Source organism: Gymnoscopelus microlampas (assembly GCF_963454915.1).
Source record: "Gymnoscopelus microlampas genome assembly, chromosome: 20".
Lineage (NCBI taxonomy): Eukaryota > Metazoa > Chordata > Actinopteri > Myctophiformes > Myctophidae > Gymnoscopelus > Gymnoscopelus microlampas.
Window position 1 is genome coordinate 39,002,367 of NC_139957.1, and position 17,391 is coordinate 39,019,757.

Consider the following 17,391-nt stretch of genomic DNA (forward strand, 5'->3'; position numbering starts at 1 on the left):
TTTCAACATGTCACTTTGTGACGTGTTGTAAGCTTGTAGATCAGCTATTTCTGCTATTTTTACATTTTCATGAAAGTATATTATTAAATGTGTCAGTAATTCAAATCTGCCCTGTGCAAGTTGTGATTATGAAGCCTAAAAACCAAACAGAAATTTAAAGTTGTGTTCACATGTTCCAATGTCAACGCCAATGCCAGAAACACAATTAAATCGTTAATCGCAATTATTTGCGTGACAATTAATCATCAACTTAAATTTGTAATGGTGACAGCCCTATAATCCTTTCTCTCGCCCTCTCCTGGTTCGTCCTTCATTTTCTTCTGGTTGCATTCCACCGGGGACTACCACCACGGGAAGGAGTTGTTTCTCATGGAAAGTAGTTTTTTGTGACATTAATTAGACATAATGAGATAATTTCCCAGCTTATACTTCCTCCTCCTGTTTAACGCCTCCTTCACAAAATATTTTACACATGGGAAACTCAAGTGCCCGACACTCCCAGCAGTTTTCCAAGAGCAATTACATGCAATTTAAGGCATTTAAAAAGACACGGGACACATGCGGAGTAGTCTGTGGATAATGGATTATTAGGTGAGTGCATGGACCTCTTGCTCCTCACACTGGATTCTTTAACCACTTAACCCCCATAATGGTTGAGTTCCTCAGGGCTCTATACTAGGGCTGTCAACATTCCTCAGAAATGATATTCGAAAAAAACTGTTAGGATTTAGAAAACATTTTTAAGAATCTTCTTAGGTCTTAATGGGTTAAGAGGCTAAACTCACATTGACCTTTGCCTAGTGTCTACCATTCTGCAAGTTTCTTTATGACTCTGGGGTGGTTTAACTGTAATTGCTGGGTCGATGGGTGTGTGTGTGTGTGTGTGTGTGTGCACTCGCGCAGGGGGCTATCTATTGATGGATGCATCATGCTGGACGTCACAGCTGTAGCCTGTTACACAGTCATTTCAAAGGAAGGGAGTGAGCGGAGTCACAACAGAGAGGGTATCAGAGGGTGTCAGAGGGCATTACAGGGTATCTCGCCTGGCTAATCAGGGTGGCGTCATTGGAGATCAAATGCTAGAGTTGGGTAATGCTTTTGCTGATGCACTGTTTGAACCCTATTGTGCAAACCCTCCCAGTCTGTACAGAGTCTAGACGACAGCAGAACTCCTCCACATCCATGTCCTTCTGAGTGAGTAAAGACGCTCAGTCAGTGTGGGGGCAGCGACAGTTTGTGCGGAACTAAATGCCAACAGACTGCCAGTCTGTTGAAGTCTGAAGTAGTCTGAAAAGTAATCTGTTTGGTGGAGAGTCACCTTAAAGCAGAGCTACCTGCATACAGAGTGATTAGATGTCCCCCCCCTGCATAGCCTGTCAAGGATAGCCTGGGACCAGACGAATCTGCGAGTGCAAAAAAAAATTGCACTCTGCGATTTGGGTCTGGCACCGCTCCATAGAGAATCCATTTCCTGCTCCAGAAGACGTGGGTGACCAATCAGGGCCCAGGATTCAAATATGGGAGACAAATATGTAATTGGTAGTTGGTTGTAGGTTGTAGGTCATTGTTTTGATCCCGCCCCTTGGGAAAAAAAAACTTCCTCATGGAAGCACCAGACTCATATCCACGCAGTGATATAGTCTGGCTACGCGAGGCTATGTCAAGGATGCTCTAAGATCTTGGTAATTAGGGGGTCAGAAGTCAGATCATTTGGAATTAGACCCAGCAGCACAGCACCTGCTCCTTGTATGTATGAATATGCATGCATCACTACAACACTCCTTCTCCCCTTTCTCTTTTTCTTTCAATCTTCTTTCTTCTTCCTCACTCTGTGCTCTTCAGTGTCTCCTTGTTCACTTCGCCCTTTTAGCAGTGCTCTTCCAAAGGACAGACAAAGGCCATTGATTTGAGGAGTCCAGTCAGGGCCGCCGTGACTATTGTGTTCTCTAACAAAGTTCTCTTGGTGCTGGTGGTGAATGTTGTGACCTACTGTGTCTGCTGTGTACCAGCGGTCTGCCAGCTGCTCTCTGTCAGCAGAGTGACTCTGTTTGAATGAATACTTGTTAAACCAGAGCTTCTTTAAATGCATCGTGCTCCACAATATTCAATCTCTTAAAAGGCCTGTGATGCTTTGCTTTTCTGAATGACAGTAGAGTAGAACTGGGTGCATTCTTTTGCCAAAAGTTTGTGTTCTACTTCAGTGAACGCCACGTGCCTCTCTGTGAAACATGTTGAAATACTATACTTTGACTCATCATGAATATTATCTAATGAGATTATCATGAATATCTAATGAGATTATCATGAATATCTAATGAGATTATCATGAATATCTAATGAGATTAACATTCATAAAGTCAAGGGAAATACTTAAATCTCTATTATGTCGACTATAGTCCAGGGTTTCCCAAACCTTTCCATGTCGACCCCCAAATTAGCCACAGCCTAAGGCTGTGGCCCCGGGCCCCTATTGTGACAACGAGTCTCATCACGACGCATTGTGAACTAGTAGATTGGCTATTTTCATTATTTTTGAAAATTGATATAATAATTACAAGTAATGACATGCGCCAGGTTGAACGTTTTTCATGCTGGCCCCCCATGCTGCCCCCCTGGAAACACTTTGATAACCTGTGGACTAGTGCAGTGGTTCACAACCAGTGGCCCGGGACCACCAGTGGCCCTTGAGGGGGTTCCAGGGGGTCCCCAGCAAAAGTTGTTAATTCATTGTCACCCCTTTATCCATATTGTATACATTAGCTATTCAAAAATAGCAGATATACAAGCTCACAGCGCTGCGCTGCAAGCTTGTAGATCTGCCATTTTTGGACATTTTTGAAAAATATTGAAAGTTTTGGAATAATTTTGTAGATTTTTTTTTTTTTTTTAGCACAAATCTTCTCTTCTGGGGGTCCCTGGCACAAAACATTCTCAGATGGGGGTCCGCGGCCAAACTGTATATCAATTTAGGGGTCCATGGCATGAAAAAGGTTGAAAACCACTAGACTAGTGGAGCAACAGCCAACTCCTCTGTTCTGTCCCATCCCTACCAGATCCGTTTGACTCAGTTTTTCTCTGACACAAACAACAAGCCTGGTTGAACTTGGGGGGAAGCGTCTAGCACGACTATGGCCCGTCCGGTTCTCTCTGATCCGGTTCTGATCCTGTGTTATGGCGGCCGTGTGGCTTTTCTCAGCGGGTCCACTCCGGTCGGACTGCGTTGACCACAGCTATGCGACGGCGGGCCACTAACAGAGGCATGTGTGTGCTTTCTGCTTTCCACAGACACACAGACAGACAGCGGTCACAGCTTTGGCTCCATGGTGGATAAAACGCCACATTTTGGGGAATTTTAATTCCAAAGAATGTCTGGACGGATCATTATCTTGTGCTTTTAATGACCTTTTCTTTCTTTTTTTTTACGCATAGATAGCAGGTTTTGGGCTCTCTGTTGTATCACATAATAATAAACCCTGGTGTGGTGTCCCTATTCTGGGGAGAACGTTCGCTGAAAATAGCCAATCTTGTAGATCGGCTATTTTCAGCGAAGATATTTAGTGTGTACAGGCCAGGGAAAAAATAGCGGGACCTAGTATAGAGCCCTGGGGGACTGTGGTCAACGAAGTGTATATAGGGTTTAAGTAGTAGTTAACTCTTGTCATTTAGAGCCCTTTTCAGTTTTTTTCTCCCCCCTTTGCTCTCCCTCCGCGCGCACACACACACACACACCCAATGGCCTCAAAAAGCCACGGAAAACCAACCGCCGTTGGCCGCAGGCAGCAAGCCCCTGCATCCTCCCTCGTCTTGCCAACGGAAAAGTTGGATATAGGAAAACCAACCAACGCTCCCGAGTGTTGGGCAGTGGAACTTCTTTTCTGTTATTTTGTCTGTAAGGACTCTCTAAATGGACAAGAGGCTATAAAAATCATCTTTTTTTTTCTGAGGGGACTCCCTTCATCGTCGGAGCAGTTTTCACTTTTTCCCTTGGTATCCTATTCACCCCTCCCCTTCTCTCTGTAGTCGTCGTGTTGCCCCGGGTTACCCCGGGGAAGGGCTGTGATTCGCTGTGGTCAGAAGCCGGGAGGGAATTTCCACGTGTGTCGTGGACTGTGTGAGTCAGTCAGTCAGTTAGTGTGTGTGTGGCGCACAGCATGTGTGTATGTGTGTGTGTATGTGTCAGCTAGTCTTCATGGAGAGAATCCACTTTGCGATCAGAGAGCTGCTGCTGCTGCTACGTTCTCTCTTTTCCAGCTCTTCAAAGAGCTTCTAGATTAAAGCCCGGGACAGAGAGGTAAGAGGTGTTTTGGTCTACGTTTTATCTTCCTCCCTCTCTTTGTTTCCTCTTATTAGCTGGATTAAGGCGGCAGTCTGAAGCGTCAAGAAGTTGACGGCGGGCTTGTTTTATGTCCAGATGAACAGGTGTTGGCTAGACTGTGACTGTGTGGCTGCATGGGCTTTTGATAGCAGTTTATGATTCGGTTTGTATGATAGGGTTGTGATATATAGTAAGATGTGATACGATTACAATAGGCTCCCTTTAGCTTGCTGCAGAAGCTCTTGTTGTTGTGCAGCCTGCCATAGATGTTAGTGGTATACTGTTATGCTGTAAAGGTGACCTTTCACAATCTCTGGAGACCTTGTTGTTATCGCGTTGCTGTGAGGTTCAGTGTTGTCAGCATTTTAAGCATGCTTGCTTATTCATGCTTGCTTATTCATTTAGCTCCCTCGCCAGCTGATCTTGCTCTCTAATTTATGCACATGCTCGTTCTCTCTCTCTTTCTCTCCCTCCCTCACACACACATACATACATACTACATACTGTACATACACAGATTACACACACACACACGCAAACAGGCAAGCATAACTGGGCTCAACCCAGTCTATAATTTGTATCCCATGATAAAGTTGGCAGAAGTACTATTGATGTGCTTTAACCACATGAACTATTCCGGGGGTGAACATTCAGCGAAAAATAGCAAATCTACAAGCTCACAACACGTTGTCACTGTGAGCCAAAGAGACTTGGTACAGAGGGGGAAAGAAAGTAGAGGACCTATAGTAGTATAGACCCCAGGGGCACACCGGTCAACAAAGTGTATAGGGTTTAAGTGGTTTTAAGTGGGGACGCATGGTATGGGAATGTGTTTAGAGATGTTGTGACTTCTCCTGGCATCGCTCTTAGAGGGGCAGCGGGCGAGTGTATCTGTATAAATCATTCAGAAGGCGCCATGTCACTTTTGGTCGGGCGCCAGGCGAGCACCGTCCCTCTGAAATGTTATAATGAAAAACTCAATAGGACAGTAACAGGAACTTTGATGGATGTTCAGTGGCTTTGGCAATACAGTCAAAACCTTACCACAACGTAATATGGGCTTACAGCGGGGGGTGATTCATAGATAGACAGAACTTTCTCCTCATAAGGAAACGACCGCAGGACGCCGTAAATCTCATTTGTGTGACACGACTCAACAGTGGGATGCCCCCAACCCCCCCCCCCCCCCCAAATCCAGTCTTTGCTGTGTTTACTCTACATGACTTCCTGTGTTGTTGTTGTTGACGTGTAATAAACCGCCTCGCAGCTTGTTTACGCAGCAGTTCTGTTTAAGCTTAAGCTGCAACTAAAAGAGAATGTAGGATAGGGTTGGAATCCATTAGGATTTGAACGATTCCGGTTCCTTAGTGATTCCCACTTAACGGTCCGATTCTGCTTCATAATTTTTGATATTTTTGAATTTTTGTCACAAATTCAATCATACACACAGTATTCCTTACTGTAATGGTTCTCAAAGTGAGGTCTAGGGACCCTCTGGGTTTCTTGAGGTGGTTCTAAATGGACCCTTACAGGTCCGTAACTCTACGCGAGTGTACAAATAGAACCAAAGTGACCCGTAAAGGATCCATTTGGTTCCACACTCAAGAGTTACTGTATGGTGGTCCTTGAAGTTAAAAAGTTTGAGAACTACCGGTATCGTAGCTGTGTAGCAAGATGTGAAGTCCCACACATACCAGATCTGACAATGTGATAAAACCCTGTTCCGGAAACGGTTCCAAATGTGAGGGAACCACCGATGATTCCGGTTCCTCAATAACGTCGGATCCGGTTCCCAGCACTGGTGCAAGATAACGTGCACAGCTCCTTCTTTAGGAGCGGGGTCGTTCCCATGCCAGAGGAAGGTGATAAGAAGAGAAGTCCCCTGGGATGACGTGATTGGCCCCCGACTCTCACTGGCACTGATAACAGAACATGATCTCACGCTTTTTTGGCGGACAATAGAAGGACAAAATAGAAGACAAAAAGGTTCAAGAAACTTGTTTATATTCTATTAATTTATTGCATCATCAGACTACTTAAGCCATTAAAACCGGGAACGCATCTGTGTAACCACTGACACCATTATTTTATACTTTTGCTATTCATAAGATGGCAGTTATACAAGCTCATAGCGCGGCTATGAGCTTGTAGATCTGCTATTTTTTTTTCAAATCGTGAAAATGTGTGCACATTTATGAATATGTATTTTTAAAGCAAACATTTTTAACTCAAATCTTTGCTTCTGTAGGGGAGTCCCTGGAACTCAATATTTTGAGATGGGGGTCCGTGGCCAAATACATATAATTTTGGAGGTCCTTGACTTGAGAAAGTTTGAGAAACACTGATATAGCAACGTACGTTTTTCAGAAAACCGACATTTTGTAGAATCGGAACCTCAGGCCTCAATGGGTTAATGTATTACATCATCAGATGACTTGATTGAGAACAATAGATTTTTTGCTACAGCCGTTGGCGTTTACCATATTGTTGATTTTACGATTTCTATCAAAAACCAAATACATAGTTTCAATGTGGAAGAAAATATACCCCCGAAAGTCTTAATAATAATGGGTTCATGGTATGTTTGTTGTTCTATAGGGGGGATTTGCAAAGTCAAAATGTCCAGTAAGCATTTTTCTTATCTCCAAGGTGGTGTAAGCAGCACAGTGTGTTCATGAAGAAACTGCACCAGCAGCAGTGTGTGGTATCTTTCTATGTTGAAGGCAAGCCTGGCTCTCCAGGGGGGGACCAGGCTTCAAATGCACCTTCAACAATATCAAGGCTCTCATTAGGGTGCTTTCACATGTTCCTGTGCTTATCCCTCAGGCTAAGGATAGCCCAGGGCTGCTTTAGCCCAAGTTCACTCAGTTGCCTAGAGCTTCTCTAAGCCCTGGGCTAGACTAGGTCACATTTTTACAGTTAACCACTTAAAACTTATATCGTTGCTGTCGGGCAGAAACCTCTTATCTCCATATTTTAAGGTTTTTTTCTTCTTTTCGTAAATGAATGCCCTACGTGATCATACTAGAGTGTCGCACAAAAGTATCAAAAGTAGCTGATCTACGAGTTTGAAACGCGCCGCAAAACGTTGTGTTTCGAGCTTGTAGATATGCTACTTTTACTGCTTTTGAAGTTGAATCCTGAAAAGTAACAGTTTTGGAAATAATGAGGAGACAATATGTTGACCGGGGTCCCCCAAGGGGTTTATCCTTGGTCCCCTCCTCTGTTGCCTCTGCAGTCTGCACCAAATCTCTTAGCCGAAAATGAGCTTGTAGATTGGCTATTTTCACCAAATGTTTGCGTATTACGACTTGCCCATATTAGGGACGCTAGGGTTTCAAGCACCGACCCCCTTTCACACCCCGAAACCCTCAAAAGTCTTTGTTGTTAACCCTAACCCAGAGCAGGTCCAACAAGTACAGGGTTTTAACTCAAAATATGGCAGTAAACATAAAACAATAAACATGCCTAGCCATGGGCTAAAATCTCTACTATACCCGGTGCTAAGAAAGGACTTGAAGGCACCCTTTTTCTCTCAGAGAGGACGTGTGTCTGATATTTTTTTTTAATCACTCTGGTGGTTCTTCTGCTGTCTGCGACATCCCTTCTTCTTAAACTGTGTTTATACTCGTCTTGAAGTGTGGGCCTCTGTCTCTCTCGCTCTCTCTCTCTGTCAAAGCTGAGACACCCTCCCTCACCCACGCGCCTCCACCAGACTAAACACGTAGTCACATCCGTGGGAGTCGTCCGGGGGCAAGTCGGAGAAGAATGCCAGGTCACGGGGGGGCTGTCGAGGGTGGAGTGGCGTGGCAGTGGTCTCTTGCCCCCTGAGCAGATGGTCTGCAAAGGAGGCCTATTGAGGAAGAGGAGGCACGGTTCAGAGTGTGGCAGCTAAAAGGAAGACTTGTCTTGTTGTTCTCTCCTCAAAACAGGACCACAATGCACCAGTTCAACCCGCAGCAGAAGGCAAACGTGTGTGTGTGTGTGTGTGTGTGTGTGTGTGTTGGCAGGCACGCCTTTTAAGTCTTTTCATGCCCTCAGCTCTCCTTTAGCTGAATAAACGTAGTATGGGACGTTGAAAGAAAGCATGCATTGTGTCAGTTGTTCGGACATCCAGCTTTACGCTGACTCCTCAGCTGCTGTCACCGTCTCTACTTGTTAAAAAGAGCTTTGTTTGTGTTTTGCTTATTCATGAAGAAGAGAGACCTCAAGCCCTTTTCCTTTCAATGTTTCGCTTCCAGATGCTATAAGCTAAATCATTCTAATTCTCGCTAGTTTTTGAGAGTCATAACGGCGGCGATAGCTGAATGGGTAGAGAGGCTGTCTAGGAATCAGAACGTAGGGGGTTCAACCGCCCCCCAGTCCACCCAGTGTCGAAGTGTTCTTGAGCAAGACACACAACTGCTCACTTATTGCTGTGTTAATGGCAACCATTCACTGCTCGTAATGGTTAGGATGGGTAAATACAGAGGACAAAATTCCATGTTCCATATTCCAAAATATGTACAAATATACTGTGATTAAAAAAAAATACCCCAAAGGACTAAATTTAATGTGTCAAATGGTGGAAAGAGTCAGTGTGTTAGACATCAGATGGAAGAGTGACACAACATGATGCAGGTCATGTGATCATGGGACACTCCCGTCACGCCACAGCTTTTCTCAGGTTAAAATCTGGTGCTTAGCTGTGGTTAAATGAGCGGTCAACTGCTGTTGACCACGTGTTCATCTGTTTAGACTGTCCTGGAGGGGTCGGAGTGACCAGAGGTGTCTGTCTATTTTTAGTAGTCACAGACTGCAAACTTTGGTGTTGTGTTGTGTAAGTGTGTGTTTGTGTGTGTTCACTTCTCTCTCTGATCGCAAAAGCATATTGCGATCAGAGAGATTAAAATTCAAAGATACCCCACTTTATATATCATATTTGAAATTCAGCTGGTGCCCCATTTCCATCACTTTTCTGTGTATACTGTGTACTTGGAGGGGAATGTTTGGTCATGAAAGATAGTTGTAAAGTCCTTGAGAAGTCATGGCAATCCATCTGTCAAAACGTGCATGAATGCTGTTGACGACTATGTTAATGACTGGTGTTAGTCTAATCCTCTGAACAGATCAGAATACTAGTTCAAGTTCATTACCAAGCCAGCACAGGCCACTGGCCAAGTTCTGCAAACTGTCAGAATATAAATAAATAATGTTTTAACAACTATACTTAGTAAACTTGATCGAGGTCGGCTCTGTCTTTTTTCCTCTACACCAGATCTCTTCACCGAACATAGCCACATCTGCTGTTTTCAGCTAATTTTCCCCCCTGAGTAGAAATACTAGTTTTCAAGTCCATGGTTGCCTCTGTTGCACCTTTTTTATTAAACTTATTTAACCACATGAACCGTGGCATCCTTAGTGTTTTTGGTAAATCTTTGAAAATCACACGTTGTTAAGTCATACGCTGAAGTATATTATACTACTGAGGAAGTGGTTAAAAGGGAAAGTCTGGTTAGTGATAGTGTTATTGATTATCATCAGTTTCCTGCCCATGTTTTCTTGGCATTTACCCCGAACACTGGACTTGACCTTTTGTCCCGTGCTAGAGTTTTGACACCTCTAGTCCTATATTTGCGGTACACTCGAATTCGATCCGCGTTAAGTCCCCTGGTATGTCCTCCTTGGCCCATGTGTGTGTATACATAGACTCATGTACGAGAGTCCATTTTGCCCAGTCAGCCCAGCGTTCCTTAATCTCACCTCACAAAGTCAAGGTTCATCCAAGCAGAGAGAGATCAACTCTGTTAATGCTGTAGATCTCTTAATCCCGAAGGTTACGGCTTTTGTGCAGTGGGCTATTTACACTGTATCCTTGATTCCTCTCTCACACAGACACGTGCACACACACACACACACACACACACTGTATTACTATACTTGTGAGGACATCAACATTTTAGGACGGCGACTTCATGAATGGCATTTTTACAATTTTGGAGCAATTTAAACGTAAGCCTAAAGCCGAAAAATAGCCGGTCTACAAGCTTGTAGATTGGCTATATCTCGGTGCACGACTAAGTATAAATCAGGCATGAATCTTATCTCTAATCCCTTAATCTAACTTCTGAATGGCTAATCCTAAACCTAACCCCAACCTGAATCTTTTTTTCTAATTGTAAACGTATCTCAAAAAATAATAATTTCAACATAAAAAACCCACAATCTTCTTGTCTGAGGACAATGAAAATGGTCCTCACAATGTCCATTCCTCATATTGCACTATACACACAAGTCCTCACAAGTATAGTAATAGAAACACGTCTCACACACACACACTGTACGTTTGCTGTTAGTGCGATGCGAGCCACCTCGGAGCGTGAGCTACATGTGAGGGGGTTATGTTTCACACTCACACACACACACACAGCGGAGTCACGCTGCTTCCTAGAAGACAGCCGACACAGCGGCAAAGAAAGCCCTCCAGTCGTTCCTTCTGGTTTTGGAACCATGCCCCCGGTCCGGTGGAGAGTGGAAAAAAGAGGGAGAGAGAGAGAGAAAAAAAAGCAGCAGTTGGAGCTGGAATTCATGTTTAAAAATAAACAGCCGGGGTAAACTGTAGACTGCTTTCACAAACTTTCCCAACCCTGATCAAAGACGACGTCACTGAGTCGTGTGGAGTTGGAAAAATGCGAGTAATGTTTAGCTTGGAGGCTGTGCTTTTAGACCTGGAGGTTTAGCCCAGGAGGAGGGGTGGAGACACACTTTCCTCCACAGTAGTCACAGTAGTCAGGGTGCCAGTCGACTGGGTCCTTCTCTCCTCAGACCTCGGGTTAACTGCACACATACAGTTGCAGGGTGTGTGTCTACTGGAAGCTTCCTATTGGTTTGGGGATTTGTTTACTGCAGTAGAAGAGGAACAGGATTTTTTTTTTGACAGCACAAACGTTTTGCATATCAGACTTGTAGAAGAAGTACGGTCCTCTTCCTCCAGGTATAAGTACAGAACAACATCGTCAGCATCTCGGTAGTGTGTGAGCTGTGGGACTTTTCCCCCTCTTATTGGTATCTTCTCTGTCTGTATGTGTTGTGATGTTCAGAAGACTGGCGACAGTGGTACTTGCTTATTAAGATGTCCTCTCGGCTCAAGCTCAAGGATTAGGTCTACTCTCTAATTGGCAGACCTGTTATCAGCCATGGCTGTTCATTACAGCAGACAAGCTGTGTTTCTGTGACAGAGAGACTGATGATCGCTAAACCCAGCCTCTCCCTCTCTCTCTCTGTGTTTCCTCCCCTCAGATGAGCTTCACGGTGAAGCTGAGAGACGAGGTGCAACGAAACATGACCGCCTGTGAGCTGCACATGGATGAGACACACTAGAGCAGGTGAGTCTGAAGCATACTTCCACAAATCGGGAGTGCAACTGAACTATCGATTGTTTCCTCAGCGATTATTGTGTCATTGTAAGATGTCTTTGGGCTATTTCGGAAAAACGGAGAAAATGTGTGTAAATCTTTGAAGATATATATTTTTAAAGCAAACATTGGTCAAATATTTTGTTCCAGGGACCTCCAGAAGCAAAGAATTGAGTTACAAATGTTTGCTTTAAAAAAAAATATATATATTCAAAGATTTACACAAACATTCAAGCTTTAAAAAAAATAGCAGATCTACAAGCTCATAGCACTATGAGCTTGTAGATCTGCCATTTTTGAATAGCCAAAGTATGAAACAATGGTTCTAGCTCAAATCTAAAATGACACACAGATGCGTTCCCGGTCTTAAAGGGTTAATTGTATAATTGAGTGTGAAGTGCATGGTTAAAAAAATATGTATACATTTTGTATATATCAACGATTTGACACAGAACATCTAATGTATTTTAATAATCAACTAAATCGATTAATCTCGTTAACCACATGAGCCTTAATCCATGCTTCGCACTACAGCGGTGCTGTGCGAAATTGCAAAAATAGACAATATCTATAAGTTCACGACCCTAAAATCGAATGTTTTTTTTTAAATAATCAACAAAACTTGTTGCACCTCTACTTCCAAATGTTGTTGAGATACTTGGAATGCTGCTACTGGAGACTAGACTTGAAGACGTTGAAATGTGTGTTTTTAGGGTTGTGTTTGTTTGTGGTGTTGTGATGTAATCACACGGTGCGGGACAGAAGCTGTGGTACGGTCTGTGACGCCAGGCCCAGCCGCCCAACCAACCAGATTTCTGTGTGATCAGTGTTGCCAGGCTTTTGTTTTGAGATATTTTGGGGCTTTTCTGCCTTTATTGACAGTACACAGTGGATATAGACAGGAAACGGGGGGAGAGAGAGAGAGACGGGGAGTGACACGACAAAGCACTGCAGGCTACATCAGAGCCTATAATGTGGTATCCGCCTGGCCCGCTAGAACAGCGGGCGCCCCCAGTGTTGCCAGGTTTAGCGAGAGAAATAAGTAACCAGGTCTAGGAAAACAAGGCCAAAAGAAGCGACATTAGTAACCACTCTAAACCTATATACATTGGTTATTTGAAACTAGCCGATCTATAAGCTCACAGCGCGTTGCGATGTGTTGTGAGCTTGTAGATCTGCTATTTTCAACATAATCTTGAGATTTTTTGGAGTATTTTTTTTAAACATTGTATGGGGGGTCCCTCCCTGAAGATAGTTTCAGATGGGGGTACACAGACAAATACATATTAATTGGGGGGGTGACATGAAAACGTTTCACAACATTTAGGAAGCAAGCCCAAATAAGCAACTACACTTTTAGAAACAAGCCCCAAAAAACGCAACCCTGCAACTACCAATATTAACACGCGACTTCACAGAAAAAACACAAGCCCAAAGCCGCTTGCAATAAGCGGACATGGCAACACTGGTGACGATACGCTGAGCCGTAACCTGTTATGAAAAATGTGTCTGGTCACGGCTCTCCATCTGTAATTTAAGAGCGTTAACAGTGGTCTGGAAGGGATTTTATACACTGTCCTGTCATACATAACAGCCATATGGGCAGCTTGAAGCGCCTTTGTCACACTTGACTCTCCATAAAGAACAGAGGGATGGACAGTATGGTAGAACGAATTATCCAACATTAAAGCCTAATGCACGATGCAGTTAGAGACGGTCTGTGAGTGTGGTCTCCTTTACACATTTGGATGACATTATTATAACTCTATACAGCAGCACTGACAGCAGTGTCTCCCACTGTTGTAGTCAACCCAGATTAGGCAAGGCGAGTTTTATTTGAATTGCACATTTCAAACAAGACAAGTCAAAGTGCTTTACATAAAATATTAATTATACATTAAACCACAGAGCATTAAGACTCAGTGTACATAACGACTGCTCACAGACAGATAAGACTCACAGACACACTGACAGGGGCAAAAACAATCCTGGTCGTGCCAGACTGGCGCAGATTATAGAAAATAAAAATAAGTAAAACAGAAACAGAAAAATACAAATAAAATTACAAAGCACCAGGATGATAATCTTGCACTCGATCCCCCAACGGAACCTGAATGAGTCTGTAACCTGCATATATGGAAGTGTCCAATCTGATATATGATGAACCCTTGGTGTGTGCCTGCTTATCACCTCACTGACATGTACAATTGCTTTCAATGACCTGTGCCTAACTCGATGTAGTGTTTATAGATCATGGACTGTTTTCTATATACATACATGTTTTTGGAGATTTTACGTTGTGTATTTGTTTTGTTGTCTGTTTTTTTTTCTTTTTTCTTTGTGAGTGTTGTCTGTTTTTTGTTTTGTTTTGTTTGAATGTTGTTTATATCTTACTCTCACTGTTTGGAGATACTCTGTTTATTTGCTTAATTACTTCAATAAGTGTCTGTACTACCTATGAGTATGTAAAATAACAAAAATGAATAAACAAAACGTTTAAAAAAAAAAAAAAAAAAAAAACAAAGCACCAGGAATTATGAAAAAAAAAGATAAACACCTCAGTTTAACCACGTTCAAACCCTATTGTGTCCCTATTAATTTCTTTATACTGTAGGCTAAAATATTCAAAAAATAGCAGATCTACAAGCTCACAACGTGCCAGTGTGCCGTGTTGAGAGCTTGTAGATCGGCTATTTCCCCTCATTTCGTACAACAAGAGTATATATGGCTTCCGTGGTTTAGTCATTCACAAGTGTAGCGTAATCTGTAATGCACATGTTCAGTACCAGCCTGTGGGTTTGAATTATGTGTCATAACTCAATGTTATGGCACAGGCATGGAGCTGGGAACGGAGCTACCGTAGCTGCCTGTCAGCATTTTACAATACAGTCAGGATAGTCATCTATCTCTATATAATGTTTTATGTATGATATTGTACAGTGCAATAATGATTTATGTAGAATCGGTGTCATTCAAACTGTCACTTATGTGGCCATGTGTGAGTGACTAAGACTACTGTAGTTGTACTACAAATATGATGGACACAGTCAATAACGCAGCAATAACAGTGCTTGAATGTATTGAACATTCAATGTATTGTAAATTTGTGATTTTGTCATGCTGTCATTTTTGTTACATGCAGAATACATGCAGCAGAAATGAGCTCACAATCTCTGGAGTCGAATGTATTTTTTTGCAAAAACATAAACGCATTATATTTCTGTGTTTTCCAGGTAGAAAATGGGAAACTCCGAGAGTCAGTACAGCATCCAGGGCCCGAAGGGCACCAGCTTTATTTTCCCCGGGAAACAAAAGCCGTACTCGCTGAAGTTCCGCTCCGCCACCAAAGACGATGTCCTGTCCCCTCACACGTGGTGGAAAAGCACTCCCGGGGCGTCGTCGGGCTTCAAGAGCAGATCCGTCGGACGCGGCTGCCTGTCGCCGTCTAAAGGCCGCCAGCCTTACTCCGCCCGCCACTACGACTACGTGACAAAGGGGGCGGCCAGGGCCAGTCCCGGCCAGTGTCGCTGGCGCGAGTCCCCCGGCCGCTGCGTGCCGAGGAGGCTTGCGTCGGACGACGACTACGATGAGAATCCGTACGGGGCCGACTCGCCCAACGGCCACGCCGCCGCCAACGGACACGGTGACGGCGGCGGGCGGGGCGGCGGTGGCGGACTAGAGGAGCAGAGCAGCCCGCGGGTGGTGATCAAGAAGGACGGCAGCCTGCGGGTGGAGTTCACCAACACCTCGGGCAGCTCCCTGCTCCTGGACGAGGCCACGGGTCCCGTGCAGCTGCTGAAGTTCTCCCCCAACCTGGAGTCCGCCTCCACCCCCAGCCTGTCGGACTCCGGAGGCGGCGGCGGCGGCAGGAGGCCGGGGGAGGGGGCGCACCGGGGAGGAGGTCCGCCGCCGGCGTCCACCTCCTCCACCGCCAGGACCAGCAAGGGCAGCTCGCTGAGCTCCGAGGGATCCTGGTACGACTATACTTTCTGTCACTATTGTCACTATTATTACATCATCTCACCTGGTCGCTATTATTTTGTTGTTGCGTGGAAACCTCATACGTCCAAAACTGTTCCTTTTCAGGATCCAAATACGAAAATTGCCGATCGACAAGCTCGAGGTGCGTTTCGAGCTTGTGGATCTGCTCTTCTTGATGCTATTGTGTGACACTGAAGTATGGTCAAGTAGGGCATTCATTTTTAAGAAAAAACACGTGGTTACATGCCTAAACCTAACCCTAACCTCACAGAAAATATGCCTTCACTTTTTTTGTCGTGACCCAAAAGAGAACTTCGTCTGCCCGGGACAAGTGAAAATAGCCGATCTACAAGCTTGCGACGCGTTGTGAGCTTGTAGATCTGCTATTATCACTACTTATAAAGTCGTTTTTTTAATGCATTTTTTATGGAATTTAGATTTTTTTTAATGAATAATTGTGAAGAAAAAAAAATGAAAATATTTTGAAATATTTATATATATTTTTAAAATAAGATGTAAAAAAAAGGGATGGCACGACCCATAAAAAAACTGTTTGGGAAACACTGCCTTGACCCAACCTCAAAACCACACCCACCTGGGCGAAACACCTGGGAAATAGAGTCCCGATGTGTGAGAGTGTGGGGGGGGGGTGGCATGTCTGGGCATGTCCAAAGCTGACAGAAAAGCTGTTGCGGTTCATTTGGAAAATGTGCCTATTTATTGTCGGTCGATTGATAGGAGCACCACTACCTAAAAGCCAAACAGAAATGTGTGTGTTCATGTGTTCAATGCCAGAAAAACTAAATTAAATCCTTGATCTTTTATTATTTATACGACAATTAATTGACATCTTAAATGTTCACCCCCTTTAGGTACGACTCTCCATGGGGTCCCGGCGCAGAGCTCTGTGACCAGGACCAGCCCAGGACGTTGGATCATCATCACCACACCCCCGTCCACCACCACCAGCTGGAGTCTCCCCCCATGTCCATCACGGACCTGTACAGGGACCCCAGCATGGCCGCCACCTTCCCCACAACAGCCAGGGACCTGTCCTCCCAGTTCCAGGAGCCTCCTCCTCCTCCTCAGGGCCTCCACCAGAGGCAGCACCACCACCGCGCCTCCCTGGCCAACGTACTGGACTCGCCGCTGGAGGAAGGGTCTCCTCACCACCAGCCGTACTCCTCCTACACCCTGCCCTGCCGCAGGCCCAAGGCCCACACGCTGACCGAGGACCTGGACCGCTCCCTGGAGCCGGAGCCCGACCAGTACCACCGGTACCACGGGCAGCCCTGCCCGGAGTTCAACTTCCACAAGAAGGACTCCATCAAGAACCGCATTCGACGTTTCAGCGACTGGACGGGGAGCCTCAGCCGCAGGAGGAGGAAGTCACAGGTGAGTTTTGATGATCATGATGATGATGATGATTTGGTACCTGCAGTTAGATTCCTCTAGAACAGTCTTGACCAAGGGTTCCCAAGCTTTTTAGTTTTAAGGACCCCCAATCTGCCCCAGCATTAGGCCATGAGAGTATCCAAATAACCATCAGTCATTTAGCTGGGGACCCCCTGGAACCACCTGAAGGACCCCTTGGGGTCCCCAGGCCCTATTTGAGAACCACTCAAGGACCACCATATCTCTTGAGAGTTAACAAATCGTTACTTATGAGGGTCCCTTTGAGGTATGATTGAATTTGTGTTT

At 44.6% G+C, this 17,391-nt stretch overlaps 1 protein-coding gene across 5 annotated transcripts in view; it reads left to right on the forward strand.

The window, feature by feature from the left end:
* The window catches only part of tiam2a (TIAM Rac1 associated GEF 2a), a 163,651-nt gene that overhangs the window by 67,910 nt on the left and 78,350 nt on the right, over window positions 1-17,391 (forward strand). For 3 of the 5 annotated variants that reach the window (XM_084045663.1, XM_084045662.1, XM_084045666.1), the window contains exons 2-4: window positions 11,594-11,679; window positions 14,943-15,683; window positions 16,563-17,085. In XM_084045663.1, coding sequence (XP_083901789.1) covers window positions 14,950-15,683; window positions 16,563-17,085 — 1,257 coding nt within the window. In that variant the 5' untranslated portion in view covers window positions 11,594-11,679; window positions 14,943-14,949. Of the gene's footprint in view, window positions 1-4,198; window positions 4,292-11,193; window positions 11,289-11,593; window positions 11,680-14,942; window positions 15,684-16,562; window positions 17,086-17,391 lie in introns of those variants that run through there. The other 2 variants (XM_084045665.1, XM_084045664.1) reach the window with 2 other exon arrangements.